Source organism: Protopterus annectens, chromosome 6.part0, assembly GCF_019279795.1.
Source record: "Protopterus annectens isolate FY-2018-M chromosome 6.part0, PAN1.0, whole genome shotgun sequence".
In the NCBI taxonomy this organism is placed as follows: Eukaryota; Metazoa; Chordata; order Ceratodontiformes; family Protopteridae; genus Protopterus; species Protopterus annectens.
Window position 1 is genome coordinate 599,824,149 of NC_056737.1, and position 22,594 is coordinate 599,846,742.

The 22,594-nt window shown below is 44.3% G+C and overlaps 1 protein-coding gene across 2 annotated transcripts in view; it reads right to left on the reverse strand.

Moving 5' to 3' along the window:
- Positions 1-22,594, reverse strand: part of PRPF39 (pre-mRNA processing factor 39) — a 1,439,843-nt gene that overhangs the window by 447,436 nt on the left and 969,813 nt on the right. For both annotated transcript variants that reach the window (XM_044074271.1, XM_044074272.1), the window contains exon 9: positions 1,048-1,316. In XM_044074271.1, the coding sequence (XP_043930206.1) occupies positions 1,048-1,316 (269 nt within the window). The remainder of the gene's footprint in view (positions 1-1,047; positions 1,317-22,594) is intronic.

Sequence of the window (22,594 nt, forward strand, 5' to 3'; positions counted from 1 at the left end):
ACTTAAAAGCAAACACACACACGCTATTACTATTTTACTTCAAAGGGATAGGGAAGTAATATTAAAGCAAACTTCAATTGTATAGAAAGAAAAAGTGGCCAAAGGCCTAGAGCAAGCCGCTCTGTAATCTTAATTTCAAACAAAATTAACCAAGTGAGAAAAGAAAACGGCCAAAGGCCTAGAGCCAACCGCTCCGTAAATAGCAAAATAAATCAATGAAAAATTATGCTAACTGCCTAAAACCTTATAGAAAGTTGACTAAGCTAAATATACAAGTTAAGAAAACACACTTGCAAATTTTATAACAATAATAAAGAAATAATTTCTACTGGCCCGAGCTCTCCGTAGACCTTGCGATCAGTTGCAGCAGCAAACTAGATCTGGGGTAGGACGGAGAGCATCACGGGATAGGGGGCCTGGCCTCGAGCTATTCTGAGATCTTTAGCTAGTGAAGTGGCTGACTCGGAGCCAATGGATCGGCTCCAAACCCAGGTGCAAGAACAAACTGCGAGATTTAACAACTTCACATCACTGGTTAAAAAATTAGGTTAACCTGCATCTCTTGAAATATATTTTTTCTATAAAATTTTAACAGGAAAAATATGAACACCAATAAGGACTGACAACATGGTCAGTGTCTGAGTGGTCTTGTCAGTCCCTGCAAGAAAGATGGATTTTTAGGCTTTCATAAATGCAGTAAGTGCCACTCCAGCCAGTTACTACCTAGCCAGTTAGGGAGTTCTTATTGATAAATGCCAAAAACTGTAGCAAAAATATCACCCTAGTGAAGGGTTACAATCTACTGCTTATGACTAAACTGTGAAGACAGTGTTGAAAATGTGCCAACCTTTAATATCTTTCCTGCCAATGACAATCTTTCATGTGCACATAAGCAAATCTGGTAAGCAACAAATGGCTGAACAGATTTGCGAGCAGCAGTATCCCCACATTCCTCAAAAAGTCCTGTTCAACTTGACCTTTAATTCTAAGGGAGTCCTGAATACTCAAACAGTGCTTTAAAAATACATGCAGCGCTTCACTACCTACCGGGTTCTTCTCAATGGCCTCTAAAAGTACTTTCCTTGCGTCAAGCAGATTTTTTTGTACTTTGAAAAGTAGCCGAGCCAATTTTACAGCATAAAAAGTAGATTCATTAGGTGACTTGCTGATCTTGATAGCATCCTGAAGTAAAAGCACTGCATCTTCCAAATTTCCAAGCCTGCGCTCTAGGCTTACTCTTCTTAGGCGAACCATTGGTAGCCCTGGTACAGATTCTTCAAAAGACTTCAAAATTCTTCTTGCTTCGTTTATATTGCCTAGAAAAGAAAATACCAACTCTTATCAACATCTTTAAATGACTTATATTTGAGTTGCTGCTGATCTGCCAGCACAAATTAATTTAAAGACGAGTCTCCCTTCAATTACTTTGCATGGTACCCTGACTTCCATGAAAACACAATTTCACAGGAAGCAGCATACTCATGAAAATTTCTCATTGCAAATGAAATTCTGCCTTCAGACACCTCTTGCATCATGAAAGGTCCAATTCAAAATTAAATCTTAACCACCTGAGAGTCAGCTGTGATATAAACTTACCAAAATTGTAGATGTTCAAGTAGATTCACATTTGCAATACTGACTTGCTGGATTCCTATCTAAACATGTCCAACAACCATCCCAAACTCCAGAGTTCTTCACTATTACAGCTGGAGATCCAGTGCCTCCCAAAAAGATAAAGGGCAATGGTGGTATGAACAGATATTGAACAGTGTCATATTTGAGTCTTTCTTACTCCAGCAGAAGCAGTTTTGCTTGCTGGTACCATACCATGACTCTAAGCTTAAAGTAAATTTCCAAACCAGAGGACCTCAAACTACGTTTCCAGGCTGTGGCTGAACCACAAGTAGAAGGGAGTCTGGTCATGGGGCAGACAGTGAAAGTGAGAAAGGGCTAAAGTCCAGGTAACTGCATATGCAGTTTCCCTATTCTCAAGTTTCATAAAAACCTTCTTTGCTACAAGTCCAAAGAAAAATTCCTTATCCAGTGAGGCATGCTACATTCACATGCTCTGGTAAGGACTGAATCAAGTCAAGGATTCTTAACTACTATCCACATAGCAGGTGCCTTGCTGCATAGAGTGCATGCTGGGCTTTGAGGTAACATAATTCAAGCATCTCTCTCTTCTTTCAAGTTCCCTGTCTTCTTTTCCCTCTGCCTTCTGTCCCAACTGTCCACAGAGATTTGTAGAACTTTAACATATGAGACTGGCAACTGACGGCACCAACAGCTAGGGTAGCTAAGGTGCAAGCCCTCCCCCCAACCTCCAAAAAACAACCAAGTTTTCTACTTGTCACTGGGAATAGAATTTTTGGATGCAACCACATTTAATCCCTTACTGGAATCCAAAGATACCATTTCTGGATTAGCAAATGGGTTTTTGTACAGGTTCATATCACAGACCCTAGTAAAGTGATCTTCCTCAGAAGAGATGGTTAGGAGCCAAACTGTAGAAATCCTATGTAAAATGCACTGCCCAGGACTTCGAAAACTGAAAGAATGGCCATACATTTTAGTTCTGGCAGGGCCAGAAAATTCCTATATCCAATTTGTACCAAAGAAAACTCTTGCTTTCCTATTTGAAGGTGTGATTCACCCTGTGAAGAGCAAATCCAAATGAACATAATCAGATGACACTGCTGAGGATAAGGTGTCTTCAAAGACAGAATGCATGTATGAGGCCATCTGGTTTATGCAGGACAATTCTTCCATCTATGAGTTGGAGGTATCAAGTGTCCATCTAGAAAGGGAGAGCTATTCTTTTTAGCAAAAGGTACTCCTGACACTATCTGTTCCATGTGGACCCCCCAGAGACTGGCAGTCAGGATTTTAGAAAATTCTGAGCTCTTCTAAGGAAGCCTGGTAGTGGTGTGGGCATAGCTGAATGAGGTCTATTAAAATTTAGGGGTCTTTAGCCCATACCTAGGAATGCAGCCTGGCTTTGCAGACCCATGACCTTGAGACGGTTTCTTTCAATCTCCTTCTGTCCGAATGGAGTGAGGATGATGGTCTCCCCAGGACTGACAACACAGGCATTAGATCCAAAAGCCATGGGAATATACTGGTAGCTGGCACCATGATGTCTTCCTGCGAGGACATGTTAGAAGCCTTGGCAGAACCAGATGCAAAAGCATCTCAATGACACTGGTGTCTTGGAGTGGGGCGTCAGACTGATGCAGTGCTGCCAGCCTCCTTGATTCTCTTCTCCTTCAGACTCTCTCCCAAAGACTTCTTTTTCTGTCAGAGGAATGTGGGAGGATGGAGTGGAAAATGACACAGTGGATATGGATCAGATGATTGTCCTTTTCAGTGATTAAATATTCCTGTAGATTCCACCCTGTGCTTTTTCATCCTTTGGTTAAAAGAAGCGATCTACAGACAATGGGCATGTCAGGCTACACACATAGGAAAAAAAAAGATAAACACTGAAAATCTATGTGCAATGCCAGCTTTCTGCATCTAACCATTTACCTTAGTATCAGACATCTACAATTTTGCCGGATTAAACAGCACAACAGCATCAAACAGGGATAATGATTCCTCCCCCCCAATCTGGATACTTCCTGAACTCTAGAAACAGGCTGACCAAACAGACTGGTGATGAGACTGGAAACTCAAGATGCTCATATGAATCACTGAAAGAAAATTATGAAGATTGTGCTGGCTGATGTCCCTTTATACCACTGACATCCCAACATCCATGTAGGAGGGAGTCTGTCAGGCCTGCAGTAGGAGGGTCCAGGAGTCCCTAGAGAACAGTCCTAGCAAAGCCTGTCCTAGACCTAGAGAAACAATCTAGTTTATAGTGCTTTGTAAAGGTATGCACAGAGGATCAAATTGCTACTTCGACTCCAACTCTTTTTTAAAAAAAAAAAAAAAGGGGGGGGGTATAAAGCCAAGTCTAAAACACGGCCCTGACTGAAACAGTTTTGTAGTGGTGGGTATTAAGTAATCACATGCACTAAAACAACCATCTGGAAATGGTCTGTTTTGACAACTGTCTTTTTTCTTGCCTTCATAAAAAATGAAAAGATGATCAGAAATATTGGAAGATTTTGTTCTGTTCAAGATAAGGATGGAGTATCCTTTCCCACTCAGTTTTTTCTTTTGGAAAGAAGACGGATAGATTGGGTTAAGGTAAATTAATCCTTCATGGATACCCAAAGTAACCCTACCTTTGCTGAAAATGAGACAAGGTAGATTCATCATAAGAGCATGCAACTGAGATATTCTTCTTGCAGAAATCAGAACAACAGGTAAGACGGTTTTCCATGTCAAGAACCTCAGAAGTCAGCCTAAAGAGCTGGTTCAAATGGAGGAAAAATTGGTTCTAACAAAAAATTAATATCCCAAAAAGGAGCCACATGTTTTCTAAACAGCTGCGTATGCAATCCCCTTTTCAAAAACATTTTTATGGCTCCATATTGAAATATCTGCACTCGAAATGCTGAGTGCTGATTGACACACACACACACACACACACACACACACACACACACACACACACTGAAAAAAATCTCAGAAAAGTGCATCTCTATTACTGCTCTTCTCCTTCAAACTTTTTTTGCAGGAGACAAGCCCCTCCTCCCCAATCTAACTTGTGCACTACGTCGCCTTGGGGAAAAAGGAATACTTTGAGAAATATCCACCTCAGACTTTGCATATTTAAATGTGTTTTTTCAGCCATTTAGTCTCTGTCTTTCAGGACTTGATGTAGCACATTCAGATTTTTCAAATGGCTACCTATTTTCAGATGAGACTGCACTGAAAGGGGAGGATCCATTTGTAGACATCCTGAGATGGCTGACAAATGAACCTTGGGGAGAGATAAAACAGGTCACAGGATAGTAAACTCACACTTACACTCTAGAAAAAAGCAACACTACCCTTGAATGGGAAATGGTTCTTTTCATGGCACCATCCAGAAAACATTTTTAGTCGCAGGTTTTCTCGTCTCCATTAATACACTTGCTGCACATCCTGAGAAAAAAGCTGCCTGAAAAATATTAAACCTCTATCACTCAAGAAATCAGATGAAGTAATTGAGATTGGGTTGGATCGAACATCTCTCGTCTTGAGTGAGTCAACTCAGTCTGTGAAGAAGCTTGTGGTTACTGCCCCTGGCCATTTCCAAAATAAGGGAGAACCACTGCTGCCTGGGCCAGAAGAGAGCCAGAAAAATCTTTGGGGTGTCCTTCTGAAACTCCAGAACTGCCCAGGATATTATTGGAAAGAGAACCAAAGAAAAAAAGAAGTTATGTACTCACCATAACATTCCATCTGAATAGTTCTACTTCATTTGTTTTCAACCCGTGGGACACAGATCCAAATCAGATCTGAGCCAGCAACTTTACTAGCATCTGCTCCGAGCTCCAAGCTCCACCCCTTACCCATAATACACCTCCACTACTTTCCATCCCCAGATCGAGTTTGCTGAACCTTACACTGATAATCAGACCTGAAAAAATACTTGTGACCTACAACTGCAGCCCGTAGGCTGTTCATATGCCAAGGTCCGGGGGAAGGAGGGAGGGACGGTTTTAGACAAATGAAGTACAACTACTCAAATGGAACGGTATGGTGAGTACATAACTTCTTTGAAGTAGTTTACTTCATTTGGTCTTCAACCTGTGGGACAGAGTCCCCAGCTACTAAACTCATGGGAGGCCCTCATGGAAGGATATTCTGGAGCACCATGGAACCAAAGGATGTTCTCCTTCTGGAAGTAAAATCCAATTTGTAATGAGAAATAAACGTATAAGATGTGGATCAAGTAGCTGCAGAACAAATATCATCCAAAGACACTATAGACCAAAAGGCCGCAGACGCAGCCATGGACCTAGTGGAATGAGCTTTCACCTGACCTGGAGGAGATATGCCTCTGTCCTTGTAGACCTGAAGGATGCATGAAGAAATCCATCTAGCGATAGTGACCTTGGAGATCGGTTTCCCCAAAAAGGGTTTAAAGAAAGATACAAAGAATTGATCAGATTTACGGAAATTTTTAGTCCTGTGTAAATAGAATCCTGTTTATGAACATCCAACAGGTGGAGTTTGTATTCCATCTTGTTAGAAAAAGTAGGAAAAACACAGGCAAATTGATGGCCTGATTGATACTGACTGATGATGCCACCTTGGGAAGAAAGGATGGATTGGTTTGAAGGAAAACCCTATCTTTGTGAAAAATCATGTAAGGAACTTTGATGGACAAGGCCTGTAATTCTGAAACCCTTTTGGCAGAGGTAACAGCCACCAGAAAAGCTGTTTTCCAACATAAATATTTCAGATCTGTTGCAGCAGGCTCGAAAGGCAGAGCGACCAAAGCTTGAAGAACCATAGTAAGATCGCATAGGGGAACAGGATCTTTGACCAGGGTGCATAACAAAAAGGTGCCTTTCATAAAGGCTTTACACAATCTGGAAGAGGCTGAAGAGGCAGAATTCTCACCCACATGAAAACGACAGGATGGCAGCCACCTGAACCTTGACAGTAGAAGAACGAGCTCCGTGTTGAAAAATATCAGCTAGAAAATTAAGAATGGTGGAAAAAGGAGCCATGAATGGGTCTAAACTCCTTTGAGAGGTCCAAAAGGAAAAACATTTCCACTTGCTGCAATAAACCTTCCTGGTCGAAGACTTATGAGCAGCCACCAAAACTGATCTGAGGAGGATAGTCCAGGAGTCCTAGCAATCACGGGAACTGGAGCAGTCAAGCTGTGAGCTTCAAACTGTCCAGATTCGGATGTGGCACCTCTGAAGGGTGTGAAATTAGATCCTGAATGGGATCCAGGATCCAAGGCGGAACCAGAAGGTGAGACCAAAGGAAGGGAAACCATACCTGGTGGCAAGGCCAAAACGGGCAATGAGGATCACTTTGCTTCCCAGTCGACGAGCTTTCTGTAGAAACCTCAGAATAAGAGGTACTGGCGGGTAAGCATACAGAAGACCAGGAGGCCAAGCATGAACCAGAGCATCTCTGGAGAACTCCCCAGGCAGGGGGTTCAGAGTAAAAAACTCACTGCACTTTGCGTTGGAAGGAGATGCGAAGGGATTGCAGCAAGGTTGACCCCACTGGCGGAATATCTGTTCCGCTACTGAAAGGTTAAGAGACCACTCGTAAGGCCTCAGAATGGTCCGACTTAGCATGTCCGCTACGATGTTTGACCGTCCCGGAATGTTCGTTGCGATGAGAAAAAGTGACCAGTGGAGATCACCCATTCCCACACTCTCATGGCCTCATGACAAAGGGGGCAAGATCTGGTCCCTCCCTATTTGTTGATATACCAGACCACTGACATGTTCTCTGACTGAATTGCAATTGTTCCCAGAGGAAGAAAGGAATGAAGGGCCTGCAATAAAGGGTCGTCCCTCCAAAATGACTTGAGAACATATCCACCCTATGAGGGACGACTGACAGACTCGACTGAGTTGAATTGGATATGTCAATGGCAGTTCCAACAGGGACCATTGTGCAGCTAGAGTCCACTGTAGAATTCTCATGTGTAACCGGACACATGGGAAAAGTTATGGTCGCCGCCATCGAGCCAAAGGCCCTCAACACCGATTCTGCCATTGGGAGATAAAAGTGGTAGATCAGGGAGACATGCATCCTCAGGTTTTGTACACTCTCAGAGGTCAGGAAGATTTTGCACTGAAGAGTATCTATCCTGGCACCAATGTAGTCCATCACCAGTACAGGATCTAGGAGAGATTTGGATGCATGGACTGTGATCCCCAAACACAGGGCAAGAGTCAGGAAATAATCCCTGGTTTGGGAGAGTAGACGCCTGGTGGGAACAGTAAGGAGCCTATCGTCCAGGTATGGATAGACCTGAATCCCCTGAAGCCTTGGGTGAGCCGCTACCACCACCACCACCATCACTTTGGTAAACACCCTGGGGGCCTGTGGTGAGACCAAAGGGTAGGGCTCAAAACTGGTACTGACCGACTTCTAGCCGGAAGCGGAGGAACCTCCTGGAGCTTCTGTGCATTTTTATGTGATAGTAAGCATCCTGGAGGTCTAACTGGCACATCCAGTCGCTCTCTTGCAGGTACGGCATAATGGACTGTAATGCGACCATCCGTAACTTCTCTTTGGCAACTGACAGGTTCAGGGTAGAAAGGTCTAGCATGGACTTTAAGTACCCCAATTTTCTTTGGCACCAAAAAGAACCTGGAGTAGAAGCCCGATCCAGACTGATCTGGAGGGAAGGTTTCAATGGCACGTTTTTCTAGCAGCTTGGAAATTTCCTGTGCTGCTGCCTCTCTTTGCATGGGTGGTATGTCCAGGAGGTGTCTGGGAGACTTGGGGGAACCCACAAAGGGGACAGAGTAACCTCTGGATATGATCTGAAGCACCCAGCGGTCTGATGTTATGGACTCCCATACCACTAGGTGCAAGGACAATCGTCCCCAGACTGCCTCCAGAGTAGAGCAGTCGGGCCACCCTCAGGGTTGCTGCCTAGGTCTATCAGAGAAAGGTTCTCGAGACCAAAAATTCCTCAGACCCCCGCTACCTCTGGGCCAGTGTCAATTCTGTCTCCCTCTGCCTCTAGGAGAAGAAGAGCCCAGAGTGTCTCGGGAATACTGTGACTTCCGGAACCATATCTTCTTTAGTCCTCTCTGGTTCCAGGAAAAGGACCTTTGAGGGTTTGAGAAGCGGATCCCAATGGCAAACAGCATCTTCCCATCCTTCTCACTCTGGACTAATGCCTCTGACGGTCTTACCAAAGAGAGTAGAGCTGTCATAAGAGGCAATGGCAAAGGACACCTTGAAGGGCTCCAAAAATTGACAATCTGAGCAAGGCACCTCATGGACATGCCGGACCCAGCTGCCCTAGCCGCTCCTTCCATAGCATGTGTAAGGAGTCAGATGGAAGTATTGGAGACTGCTTCTGAAGTGGCCATATTCATGGAAAACGAGGCCCTGTCCTCCCTGCGACATGGACTTAGGGGGAGACTCCTCCAGCTCCTTTACCAGGTCTCGTTGGAGTCTGGAGACATGGGCCAGGTAGTTCAGCACCCTAATGGTAGCTGAGGTGCAGACCCGCTTCCCTTGGCAGTCCATCATCTACGACTGTCGGTCAGGAGAGTGAACCGAGGAACTCCCCTGGGCAAGTTCCTTCCTTGTGACTGCTGCTACCACCACAGAGTCTACGGGAGAGCCCTTGTTCCATACTGTCTGTGGGGGGACTTAAGATTTTGTCGGGTCTTTTTGGAATTGGTTCCATGGTGTCTAGCTCCTTCCATGCCCGCAAGTTGACTGGATCCACCAAAGGATTTGCGGGAGGGGACACCAAAAGCCTCCAGGAACACAGACTCATCAGAAGAAGGTTTGGAGGCAGATCAATCCCCCTATTGGCGCAGGATTTCCATGATGTCTCCAAAGGAGACATCCTCGGGAGGTGACCTAGGTGAGTCTTCTCCATCAATCAAGTCTGTATCCTCTGTGAGGGACTCAGGGGAGGCCAAGTGCCTCCTCTTGCACGTATGCTTGCGAGGCACCTCTCCGGTGGGGCTCTCAGGGGGGAACTCGCAAGCCACTTGTTCATCAGGGGGAACAGTCTGGGGCTCCTCAAGCACGGGCTGTCCCTTTGGTAAAATGATGGGGACCACAGCAACAGCCGAGGGGGTCTGGGTGGAGTCGCGATCCAGCAGAGAGAACCCTTTCTACCACATCGAATGCCGAAGGAGAGCGAACCACCTGAGAAACCAATAACGAGGCCGGTCTCCCCGGGTCTGACGAGGGGATCGGAGCCGGGCCCTAAGTGGACGGAGCTCCAAGAGAGGGAACTTGGCCCGACAAAGATGGAGCCAATGAAAAAAGTTCCACTCCCTCGGATCCGATACCCAAGTCCCAGCTCAGAGTGACTCAGATCGGAGCTGGTTGAATCCGAAACGCTCCAAGCAGCTATCAGCGTCGAGAAGGCAGATACCGTTGATGCCGACCCCCTGACTAAAGCCATCCTCTGATCCGAATAATCTGAACCCGATGGATGGATCGGAGAAGGCGATATCGGCTGGAAAAAAGGAAGTGAGCACCCCCTCCTGAGGGAGAAGGGGCACTCAAGACTCCCATCTGGATCCGAGTACGGATGAACCTCCTCATCATTTTATCTATATCAACCTCAGACAAAGACCGGGTGGACCTCGATGAGGCCATGGACTCCGAACTTGCAGGTTGGGGCACCAAGGCTCTAGAAGTTGAGTGCGTCTCCTCCGGCTCCAGGGAAAACCTCGGAGATCGGAGCCAAGGGGAGTTGCGGATCCGTAAGGTTTTTTTTTACAGGAGAAGGGAGGTCTGGAGACCACTTGTGCTTTTCCCTCGCCTTCGACTCTCTCTCCTTATCTCTGCCCCTTTTCCGCTCCGCTTCCACAGGCTTTTGTACGGGAGGTTGAGTCCCAGCCTGGGAGGGAGGAGAAGCCAGGGGGAAAAGAAGCCGCAAAAGAAGCCGCTGTGACCGAAGCTGAAGACGAGGCAACAGTCTCTGAAAGGGGAAGAAGGCCTTTCAGGGCCAGCTTGGCCTTCCTATCTTCAATGGCGCGAGGATTGAACGCTGCACATATGGAGCAGTCTACACTCAGATGGGCCACGCCCAAGCACATAACACACACAGAGTGTGGCCATCCGCAGTAGATAATTTATGGCCACTCAGTGCACCTTTTGAAAATAGGCTTGTCAGCCATACTATCACAAGAAAGAACATTTTTAAAAGAAAATGTTACTTTCACTCTGAGAACACCCACTCACCACACACACAAACACTGGTGGTGGGGAGGGGAAGCAAAAAATCCACACAACTATTCAAACTAAGCTAATGACCCTAAGACACTATAACTCGACGTACCAAGTGAGGGGAGGAGAAGGGGGGAACCTATTCTATCACTGCCTAACGATATTTAAAGAAAAGAGATATTTTAAAAATGTTTTTTACCCACTTGAAAACTTGGAGCTCAAGAGATCACGATGCATAAGCTATTCGCGGCAAACGAGACCTGGGGATGGATGGTAGTGGAGGTGTATTATGGGTAAGGGGAGGAGCTTGGAGCTCGGAGCAGATGCTAGTAAAGTTGCCGGCTCAGATCCGATATGGATCTGTATCCTACAGGTTGAAGACCAAATGAAGTAAACTACTTCAGATCAGGAACATTCCTGTTTAAGGAAAAGAGGAAGCATCAATTTTCTAGACCTTCTTGCATGGAGTCCTGGAGCAGAATTTTGCCAATTGATTGCTTAGAGTGGAGGAAAAAATTATTTATTTGAGGTGTTCCAGAGTTACATTACATATTTCAAAACCCTCTGACTCTGTTTCCATTCATGAAGATCTGTCTTAGTTCTTCTCAGCTTGTTTGCCACATCATTTTTCACTGAAGGTATGTGACATGCCTGTAGAGTGAGACTACTAAAAAGCTGTTATCCAGGCTACCATAGAGTGTCTGCATAGAGGGTAGAACCTGGTTCCCTCCTTGCTTGTATATATGTCACATCACTATGGTGTTGTCTATAAACACACCTGCAGAGGTCCTGGGGAACACAGATGATTGACAAGAGTTAAGAGCAATTACAAGCAATAACACCTCTTATGTTTGTGTGTTTTGCTCCATCTTTCTTGGTCCAAAGACTCTGCACTTTTACTGTCATTGCTCCCCAAGCAAAGTCTAAGATATCTGTTGTGACTGACTATGCTGGAGCAAGAAGGGAGAATAAGAGGGTCTACTTCACGTTGTCGTAAGCTGACAATATCGAGTTTGATATTGTCGGCATGACAATATCGGAAGTGAAGAACATCGTGCAAGTAAATGGAAATCTCTGTAAGGGAAGATTTCCATTTACCTCAATGTAGTGCGGTCTCGGAGTTGGTATATATAAGTAGGGGGGGTGCAGGGGTGCTTGCCCCTCTGCCTACGCCATTTAGTTTTTTTTTTTACGTTATACGATGTTTTACTTAATCGATCAATAAAGTTCTACCTTTATTGATTTGATTAAGTAAACTTTCAATAACGTGATATAGACGCGAATAAAAGACCAGGATTTTGAAAATTCTGGTGTTTCCACCACAAAATCCTTTTTTTTGTTTTTTTTTTTTTGTTTGTTTGCAACACTGGAATCTGAAAAGTCAAGTGATACAGATGCTGGTATTTCAAGTACCAGTGGCTTTATCCCTGTAGAAGAAAAGCTCTTTGAACTGGGGTGGCCAGGAGACACCCCAAAAAAACAATCACGATAGGTGGAGTCAGAAAATACTTATGAATGTTCTCTTGGAATCCTAGCCTGTGTACAAGCTCCCTTACCAAAGTGAGAGATTCCTGACACTCTGAAAAAGACTCTGTAAAGATAAGGAAGTCATCTAAATTAGCAAAAAAGTGAATGCCTTGCAGTCTGTAGTAGAGTATCAAAAGTGAATGCCTTGCAGTCTGTAGTAGGGTATCAAACTTTGTGAACACCCTTGTTGCAGTAAATAACCAAATAAGTTAATGCACAGAAACAGTAATGTGATCCAGACACAAAAAACCTTTACAAATGACTGAAATCTGGATTTCTTGGAATGTGATATGTACCTTATAAATCCAAGGTTGCTACAATATTCAAATTGAGACTAAAGGGTAGTAAGGTGTGAAGTGACAATATTTTGAACTTGAGAAATATTACAAACTGGTTCAGAAAATAGTCCAGAAATAGTCTCCAGGAATGTTCTCTCTTTGGCACTAGAAGCATCCTTAAATAATACCCTTCCTTAACTGAGGAAGAGGAATATCTTCTATTACCTACCCCCAGCGAGCATCTACTGGATGACAGGGGGAAAAAGAGAGAGTTTGGTCCAGTGAGTGAGGAGGTATCTCTCGCAAAGATGGGAAGAGACTCAAGAACCTGTCTGAAATGATCTTTTGTCAGAGAGAGAAATAAAGGCTCTGACTTTCTGGAAGGATCAAGGGACTGCCAGGGTGGAAGGGGTGAGGGAAGTACCCTACATAATCAGAGTTATTATATAATGTCCTTTGTTCTGGGAGGTGGGGTGGAACCTCTGTCATTGTTTTAAAAATGTGCACTTACTAGCAGATTGCTTATTCCGTTTTTTTTTTTTTTTTTTTAAAGAAAATTGTAGAGGGAGCATCGAATCCCTTGGTAAACTTGGCCTGAGAGATCCCTTAAACCAGCTTCCGTCTCTCATACTTTTAATTGGCCTCTGAAGAAGGTGGTCCAAAAAGTAGTGTTCTATTAAAGGGGAGTAAACTTTGAACATGTTCTGGAAGGTTTTGAGAACACAGCCAGGAAAGCCTCCTAATATTCTAGGGGCAGAAGCTCTGAAGGTGGCATCAGCAGTCTAGTATGCACATTTCAAACAATGGGTAGTCACATGGATATGGAACAGACCAAGTTAAACAACGCAGATTTCGCCTCACAAGGGGAAACAGATACCAACACATTCCTCATATTCTCAAATGGCAAGCGTAAACTTCAACACATGAACTTGGCAGATGAGAATTCTAAAAACAAGTGTTGCAGAAGAATATGATGTTTCCCCCAAAAAGCTTATCAAAAGCTTTCCCGTCAAATCCTTTAAAGGATTTTATCTGGGAAGGGAAGACAGCAAGGGTCAAGTGGGATAAACTGATTCTTCCAATAGAACAAGGTGGAGTAGGATTACCCAATTTGAGAGAGTATTTTACAGCAACCCAGTTAAGGCTCTTGTACATAACCCAACCAGAAAACTATAATTCAAAGTGGAAAGGAATGATGCTAATACAGGGAGGAAGTTCAAGAAATAGAGATTGGGATTTTGGATGCAGACTCTTAAGAACAATCATAGAGTATTAAATTCATAAAATAGCAGGGAGTATTCGAAGATCCAAACCAGCACAAGAATGAAGAAAAGAGATTTTGCCGATAGGGATGACTGTGGTCAGGGATACAGATAACAGGCAAGAGGAGGCTGGGATTTATTAGAGAAAACTGGCAAAGGAACCAAGGTATTGGAAGCAAATAACTAGAAAAGGTAAGGTAATGGAATGGGAAGAGGCCAAGAATTTATTTGGAATGCAGGTTAGAGATTGCCTTCCCTATCAAGAATTGATATCGGAGTATAGACAAAGAGAAAGAAATAGGGGGCTCCTGAATGAAAGACCAGCACTGGTACAGTTTTTAATAGACTCCAGGACAGAAGCTGCAATTAAAAAAAGGAATAATAAGGAAAGCATAAAAAATACTGCACGATAATTTTATCAATCAATCAGAGGAGCTTACCAAGGACTGGGAAGAGAGACTGGATAAGCAATTCACAAAAACAGACAATGAAACGATGTAAGTACATCTCCCAAATTCAAGCACCAATGCACTGGCCCAACGCTTCCTGGAATTTATCAATCCCAATGACCTGGACCAGCTCATTCTTACCCCCACTAGAGGAAGCAACATCCTTGACCTGGGTATTACTAAAATGGGCAACCGTTGCTCTACACCAACAGTCAATTCCTCCCTGGTTAGATCCAACCACAAATCACCATGGAAATCCACATCTCACCCACACCCCCACAACAAAGGTATTCACCATGAAAAACTTCTCCAAAGCTGACTTTGGACTCCTAAAAATAGAGATGGCTAACTTCAAGGCACCCGTGCCAATGGAAAATAGATGCATGACTGCTGAATCTTACACCAATGCACTGTACAAACACGTACATAAATGCATAGAATGCAGCCATACCCAACAGAAAAAAGACGCTCTCCTTCAAAAAAAGGAAGCCAGTCTTGTGGTCCACTGCCATTAATAAACTCTAAAACAGAAGGAAGAAACTGTTGCAGGAAAAAGGTGAAGTCCCAAGACTGGAAATATTCCCTTATTAGCCTCAACAAAAAGTTGAGATCCCTCATCAAAAAGTACAGTTGTGTACACTTACCATAAATATAGATGTTAGAGTGTATTCACTGTTGCAGTCATCACATTTGGCTAATCTGCCTGCAGGTAGCACTCAAGCGGCCTGAATACCAGAGTCTTCTAATTTCTGCAGCGGATTGCTGTCGCTTCTTCCATGACGTCAGGTCATCAGGGGTATAACACATGTAACTGACAACATTACATCAGTTTTTCTTGCCCCGGATGTCAGGTGCCCCCACAATAGGAAGCAATTACATGGTCTGGTACACCCCTATCAAATAGTAAATACACATGAAAAAATATATACCAAACAAGAAGGAAAGGTAGAGCCAAGAGAAGTCAGGGGGCTGGAGGGAGGGTAAAGTACAGTTGTGTACACTTACCATAAATGTAGATGTTCGAGTGTATTCACTGTTGCAGTCATTACATTCGGGTAATCCTGCTGGCAGGTTGCCCTCAGTTGGCCTGAATTCCAAAGTCCTGGGTCCTGCGTCGGCTGCTGTCGCCCCTTCCCTGATGTCAGGGGTATAAAAACAGCAGCCAATGCGATTTTCTTTAGTTTTTCATGCCCCAGATGTCAGGTGCCCCCTAAAAGGGTAGCCAAAATTTATATATATATATATATATATATATATATATATATATATATATATATATATATAGATATAGATATATATATATATATAGATATAGATATATATATATATATATATATATATATATATATATATATACACATGCATGAATATAAACTTTACCTTCATCTACAAGCAAATACACCACATAGGTTGTATAAATCAGAGAAAGAAAAACAGGTTCCATTAAAAGAAAGGCGGGTGGGTAACCTGGACTGCAACAGTGAATATACTCGAACATCTACATTTATGGTAAGTGTACACAACTGTACTATGTTCTTCATGTTTCACTGTTGCAGTCATTACATTTGGGTAGAGTCCCAAAGCTATGGTTGGGAGGCTGGAGCTAAACAGCATTAGGAGCGGCTATGAGGTCCTGTAGAACTGCAGTGGCAAAGCCTGCCCTGGATTTAGAGTAGAGTGGCAGATGATAGTGCTTTGTAAAGGTGTGCACTGAACTCCAAGTAGCAGCCTCTAAAATATCCTTGGTTGGTACTCCCCTGAGCTGCTGAAGTGGCCGCAGCTCTGGTTGAATGTGGCCTAATGCCCTTAGGCACTGGCTTGCCCTGGTGTAAGCAGAAACTAATGCAGTGGCCTATCCACTTTGAAAAAGTCTGGTTTGAGATAGCCTTTCCTTGTGATCCTGCAGCATATGCCACTAGTAATTGCTCTGTCTTTCTGAAAACTTTGGTTCTGTCCAAGTAGAATTTAAGCTGTCTGTGTACGTCCAAAGAATGCTGAGCCCCCCCCATTCTGTGGATTTGGATAAAAAGTTGGCAGATGAATAGTTTGGTTAAGAGCCACACTGGACACCACCTTAGGCATAAATGTTGGGTTTGTCCTCAGAGAGACCCTGTCTGGATAAAAAATGATAAAAGGTTCCACAGCCATGAGTGCCTGTAGCTCTGAAACTCGTCTTGCAGACCTTATTGCCAGGAGCAGAGCTGTTTTCCAAGATAAAAACTTTATATCAGCAGTAGCAGCTGGCTCAAAGGTAGGCAGGGTGAGTTTTCCAAGCCATAGTTGAGGTCCTGCAGGCATTGGTGATCTCCTTGGAGGCCTTAAATTTCTGGCTCCTCTGAGGTACTGCTTTAATAAGGGATGAGAAACGATTGGTGGCTCTGTATTGTAATGAGCTGAAATGGCAGAGGCATGAATTTTAATAAATGAAAAAGATAGGCCTTTGTCCAGCATCTCGGTTAAGTATTGCAACATCTAAGGAATATTTGGCATAGCTGTATCAGTTCCTTGTGCCTGGTTCCAAGCACAGAATCTCTTACGATTTCCAGCATAAGATTTTCTAGTACTAGGCCTTCTGGCTTCAAAAATGACATCCATCACAGCTTTACTGAGAGGTGTGTTTTGTATGACTACATTGCCCGCCATGCTGCCAGGTTTAAAGCCCCGAGTTGGCTGTGCAGGATCGGACTGTTTTGCTGGGACAGTAGATGAGGTATTTGAGGTAAGGTCCAAGCTGGGCATTGAGACAAGTTCCTTAGGATTGGAAACCAGTTCTGGTGGGGCCAGTGTGGGGCAATCAGTATAATTTTTAGCTTCTCCTGTCTGACATTTAGGAGTACCTTGGGGAGGAGAGGCAGTGGAAGAAAGGCATATACTGATAGGTTTTTCCATCTGAAAGATAAAGCGTCCACTTTCCATGCTTGTCTATGATAAGTCCTTGTGCAGAATCTTTTTAGTTGGTAGTTGGGAGGGGAGACAAACAAACAGATCTATGTCCAGGCATCCCCATTTCCTTGTTATCATGCTGAAGACTTGTGGATCCAGGTGCCACTCGTGGGGATCCATGAGGTTTCTGCTTAGTTCGTCTGCCTGAGTATTTTCCCTTCCTGGCAGGAATTGTGCCTGCAGATGTACTTGGTAAGTTAATGCTGTGTCCCACAAAGTCATGGCTAGTCTGCAAAGGGGGGTAAGAATGTGTGCCCCACTGCTTGTTTATATACCACATGACCATGGTGTTGTCTGTCTATCAGTAGTTGTCCCGGATGAAGTAGGTCCTTGAAGGCTGTCAGGGCATTTTGAACAGCTAGCATCTCTTTTTGATTGATATGTAGATGCATTTGGGTTGAGGACCATGTGTCCTGAATGCGTCTTCGTGCCATGTGGGCCCCTCAGGCATAATCTGATGCAACCGTTGTTAGTGTCTGCCTGGCTGGGGGTAATGTGAATGGCTGTCCCTTGTTTTGGTGACGAGCCTTTGCCCATCATCGAAATTCCTGTTGTAGGCAGGGAATGAGAGTAATCATCGTTTCCAGGCTGTGGCAATGTTGAGTCCAAACACTTTTTAGGTAGCATTGAAGTTTCCTCATATGCAGTCTTGCATATGGAATTAGTAGGATGCAGGATGCCATATAGCCCAAAGCCTGCAGAATTTGTCTTGCAGATAACTGGGCCTTTGTTGCCAACATTTTGAAATAGGTAGTCAGTTGCCTTTGTTTGTCTGGCGTGAGATAAGCCATCTGGGCAGTTGTATTTAAGCTTGCACCCAGGAATATCATCTCTTGAGTGGGTACTAGTTTTGATTTATTTTCGTTGACTGTGTACCCTAGGCATGTTAGAAGTCTTTTCACAAATGCCAGATGCTGTAGAAAAATGTCCTTGTTCTCTGCTTGAATTAGACAGTCATCCAAGTAAGGATATATTTGTATTCCTCTGTCTGCAGAATGCAATTACTGGTGCCAGGCACTTTGTAAAGACCCTGGACACAGTAGATAAGCCAAAGGGCAGTGCAGAGAATTGGTAATGCATTGAGACAGCCTTGAATCTGAGGCATCTTCTGTATAATTGTCTGATTGGGACATGTAGGTATGCCTCTTTTAGGTCTAGAGTCACAAGCCAAGCGTTCTTGCCCAGCATGGGCAGAAGCTGCTGCAAAGTCAACATATTGAATTTTGGTATATCCAGGAATGTGTTCAGAATAGATAGGTCCAGTATTGGTCTCCAGGCCTTGTCCTTTCTGGGTACCAAGAACAGTCGAGTAAAATCCTTGTCCCTGCTCTTGCTCTGGTACTTGTTGAATGGCCCCCATGTCCATGAGGGATGAGACTTGTTTTTGTGCCTCTGCCCATTGATTTTTCGGCAGATCTGGCCAGCCGTTTGCCTTTGGCAGGGTATGGAAATGGAACTTGTAGCCTTGTGACATATTTAGAACCCACTTGTCCTGGGATATAATGTGCCAATTTTGAGAAAAAAGTGCTAATTTTTCCCCTAAGGGTGCTGCCAGGAGATAAGTGCTTGGTGCAGGCAGGGGGAAGTCATTGGGACTGTTTCCTGTATGGTTGTGATTTGTCTTCTCCAACACTGGAGGTAGAAGCACCCCATTGCTTTGACCTGTATGAACCTTGCGCCTAGGATCTGCCCCTTTGAGGCCTGACACAGGAAAGGACCAATTCTTTGTAGGCCAATGTCTACTGAACCTAGGTGGCTGCACTTGTAAGAAAAATCTTTGACAGTTTGCATAAATTTAGCCTCGTCTTCCATTTTCAACACCTCTTCTGCCTTAACACCAAACAAAGTATCATGCTGTAAAGGTGCATCTAATAGTTTAACTTTGACATGATCAGGCAGATTTTGTTCCTTTAACCAAGCATGCCTCCTAATTACAGAACCCGTAACTGCGGCCCTGCAGGAGGCCTCCAAAGAATCAAAACCACATTGCAAAGTATGCTTTCCAACTTGTTCAGCTGCATGCAATAAAGCCTGCATTTCCTTGTTTTCTGCACATTCAGAGTTTAATAACATTTTCTGTTTAAGCAATGCCATGACATGTTGCTGATATTTGAGCATATGAAATTGACAGTTTAAGGCCCTTAGAGACAAGGTAGCAGATGTGTAAACCTTTTTTCCCCATCTATCCAGTGCCCTAGAATCTCTGTCAGAAGGGGTAGGGTTTTTTGCAGCGGAAGCCTTAACTCCTTTGGGACCCTGTGAAATAGTTTCTGGGTCTGCAGCAGGGTTTTTAAAAAGGAATTTATGATAGTCAGGAACCCTGTAATATTTGTCAGGCTAACAGGAGCCGGAGTTAAGGAGTCAGGGGTAAGGCTAGACTCCGAAAACACATAGTCTACAATGTCTAACACAGGTGGAATGGCTAGTGGCCTGTGTTGAGGTAGTAAAAGGAAATCCCGGAGCCTCTTTTTAGATTCTGAAAAATCTTGGCTCCCCCATTGGAAATGCTCCCTCATGGTATGCAAGGTTTCCCCAAAAGAATAGTCCTCTGGAGGAGAAGCTGAAGGTAAAGATTATTCAGCATCAGAATCCTCATAGGGGGGAAGAGAATATTCCTGATCAGAAGAAATAGAAACCTGATCTGAAGATTCAGTCAGTCTCTTGCCTAGGCCTCTTTTCAGGTGGGGGATGGGGACCCCTGATCAAGGTAATCAAGTCTTCAGCCATTTTGAGCATCTGTTTTTTGGGGATAGATGCCTGTCCATGTGGCTCTTGAGTTTGTTTCTTTGCTTTAGAAGGTGCTTTAGTCTTTGCCTTTGAAGCTGAAGTTGGTTTAATGTAAAGATGTTTAGGTCTGAACATACCCCCAGAAGCCGGTGCCTGCTCAGCGGCTCCAGACCCATCTGAAGGAATCGTATCCGAGGCTCCAATACCTTGAGTTTCCAGCGGCATGGCCGACTCAACGTGGCAGTCGGTAGCGGCCTGCGACTCTAAAGCAGTGGGCGTCAGGGGCTGCGAAAGCGCCTCACTGCGAACCGGCGACTGGCTTAGGAGAAGCTTTGCTGTCGGTTTTGGGCCTCGGTTGCCTCACTCCTTTTCTTTGCGTTTTTTTGTGAACTCCGGTAGTCGGATGGCTATCCGACGACATTTCTGGATAATTAAACCGGCGTCCAAAATAGTTTAAAGCAAAACCATACCGACGCTTAATAGTGTGTTGGTTAAATCTAACACAAAACCGACAACCAGAAATGTTGTGATCAGGGCCTAGGCAAGGAATACAGTAAGAATGAAAGTCCTTATGAGGTATTTGCTTTCCACAAGAAATACAATTACTTACTTTTTCTGACATCGGTCTGGAGCAAGAAAAATGTTGCCCCAACGGGGTACTTAGCTTTACTTAAGACTTCGGATCTGATATTCAGACACGAAAATCTCAGGAGTCGGCCAACCGGCACTTGCGAACTGCTTCTGTTTCGGGCACCACGTGGTAAGAAAGACTAAAGAAAATGGTGTTGGCTGCTTCTTTTATACCCCTGACGTCAGGGAAGGGGCGACAGCAGCCGACGCAGGACCCAGGACTTTGGAAATCAGGCCGACTGAAGGTAACCTGCCAGCAGGATTACCCAAATGTAATGACTGCAACAGTGAAACACGAAGAACATCCAGGACTGAAACAGTGAATACACTCTAACATCTACAGTTATGGTAAGTATACACAAAGTACAGTTTTGTACCTACCATAAATGCAGATGTCCGACAGATATGCAACTGCAGTCCTGACATATGGGTTGTCCTGCCAAAGGCAGCCCTTCGGTTGGTTGTCCTGCCTCAAGCAGCCCTTCGGTCGGCCGGATTCCAAAGTCTGGGTCCGGCGTCGGCTGATGTCGCCTCCTCCCTGATGTCAGAGCAGCTGGGGTATAAAGGCATCCGCCGACGCCATCTTCTTCGGTGTTTCTTGCCCCAGATGCCAGGTGCCCTCCAAAGAAGGCTAAATTTGGTGAATGGATAAAAAATTCCAGACATGCACAACAGTAATAAACAGATACACCATAACAGATATCCCCAGCTAATAGAGAAAGAGGGAATGGACCCAAAAGGAAAATTGCAGAGGGGTAGGAGGGAGGGAAAACCTGACTGCAGTTGCATATCTATCGGACATCTACATTTATGGTAGGTACAAAACTGTACTATGTCCTTCAAGAAAGCAACTGCAGTCCTGACATATGGGTTGAATACCATAGCCAAGCTGGGGGTGGTAGGATCTAAGAAAGGGATGGTGTAGCTAAAATGCCCTGCAGGACTGCCGAAGCAAAGCCTGCTCGGGATCTGGAGTATAAAGGCAAGTTGTAGTGTTTGGTAAATGTATGCACGGAGCTCCATGTAGCAGCCTCTAGAAAGTCCTTTGTAGCCACTCCTCTTAGAAAGGCTGTGGATGTGGCTATAGCTCTGGTGGAGTGTGGCCTAATATTGGCTGGCACACCTTTTCCATGGAAAGAGTAACAGAATCTGATGCAGTGTCCAATCCATTTTGAAATTGTTTGTTTGGAGATTGCCTATCCTTGCACTCCAGCAGCACAGGCTACAAATAGCTGGTCAGACGTTCTGGTGGTCTTTGTTCTGTCCAAGTAGTAGCGTAATTGCCTGTTTATGTCCAAAGTGTGCAGCAGCTTTTCCCCCTTATTTTGAGGATTGGGAAACAAAGTAGGCAGGTGAATTGCTTGATTTAGAGACACCCTGGATATCACTTTTGGCATGAATGAAGGATTGGTTCTTACAGAAACTCTGTCCTGATGAAAAATGAGAAAGGGAGGTACTGCCATGAGGGCCTGTATCTCCGAGACTCTTCTTGCTGAGGTAACTGCCAACAGGAAAACCGTTTTCCAGGAGAGAAATTGCATTTCTGAAGGTGCGGCTGGTTCAAAAGGAGGAAGAGTTAATTTTTCCAAGACGAAATTGAGGTCCCATGCAGGTACTGGTGGTTTTCTGGGAGGTATGATATTCTTTACCCCTCTTAGAAACTGTCTTAGCAAGGGATGCGAAAACACAGGTGGGTCACAGTTGTATTTTGCTGAGATTGCTGAAGCGTGAATTTTTATGGAAGAATATGAGAGGCCACTATGAAACATTTCTGCCAAGTATTCTAATATCTGTGGTATGCTCATTACTGATGCATCCTGACCCTTGTTGGCATTCCAGATGATGAATCTCTTCCACTTGGCTGAATAGGTTTTTCTGGTGGAAGGTCTGCGCGCTTCCAGCAAGATTTCTTGAACTTTTTCGGAAAGAGAAATATGGTTAAAAATCATGGAACCCTCCAAGCTGTCAGCTGCAATGTTTGCAGGTT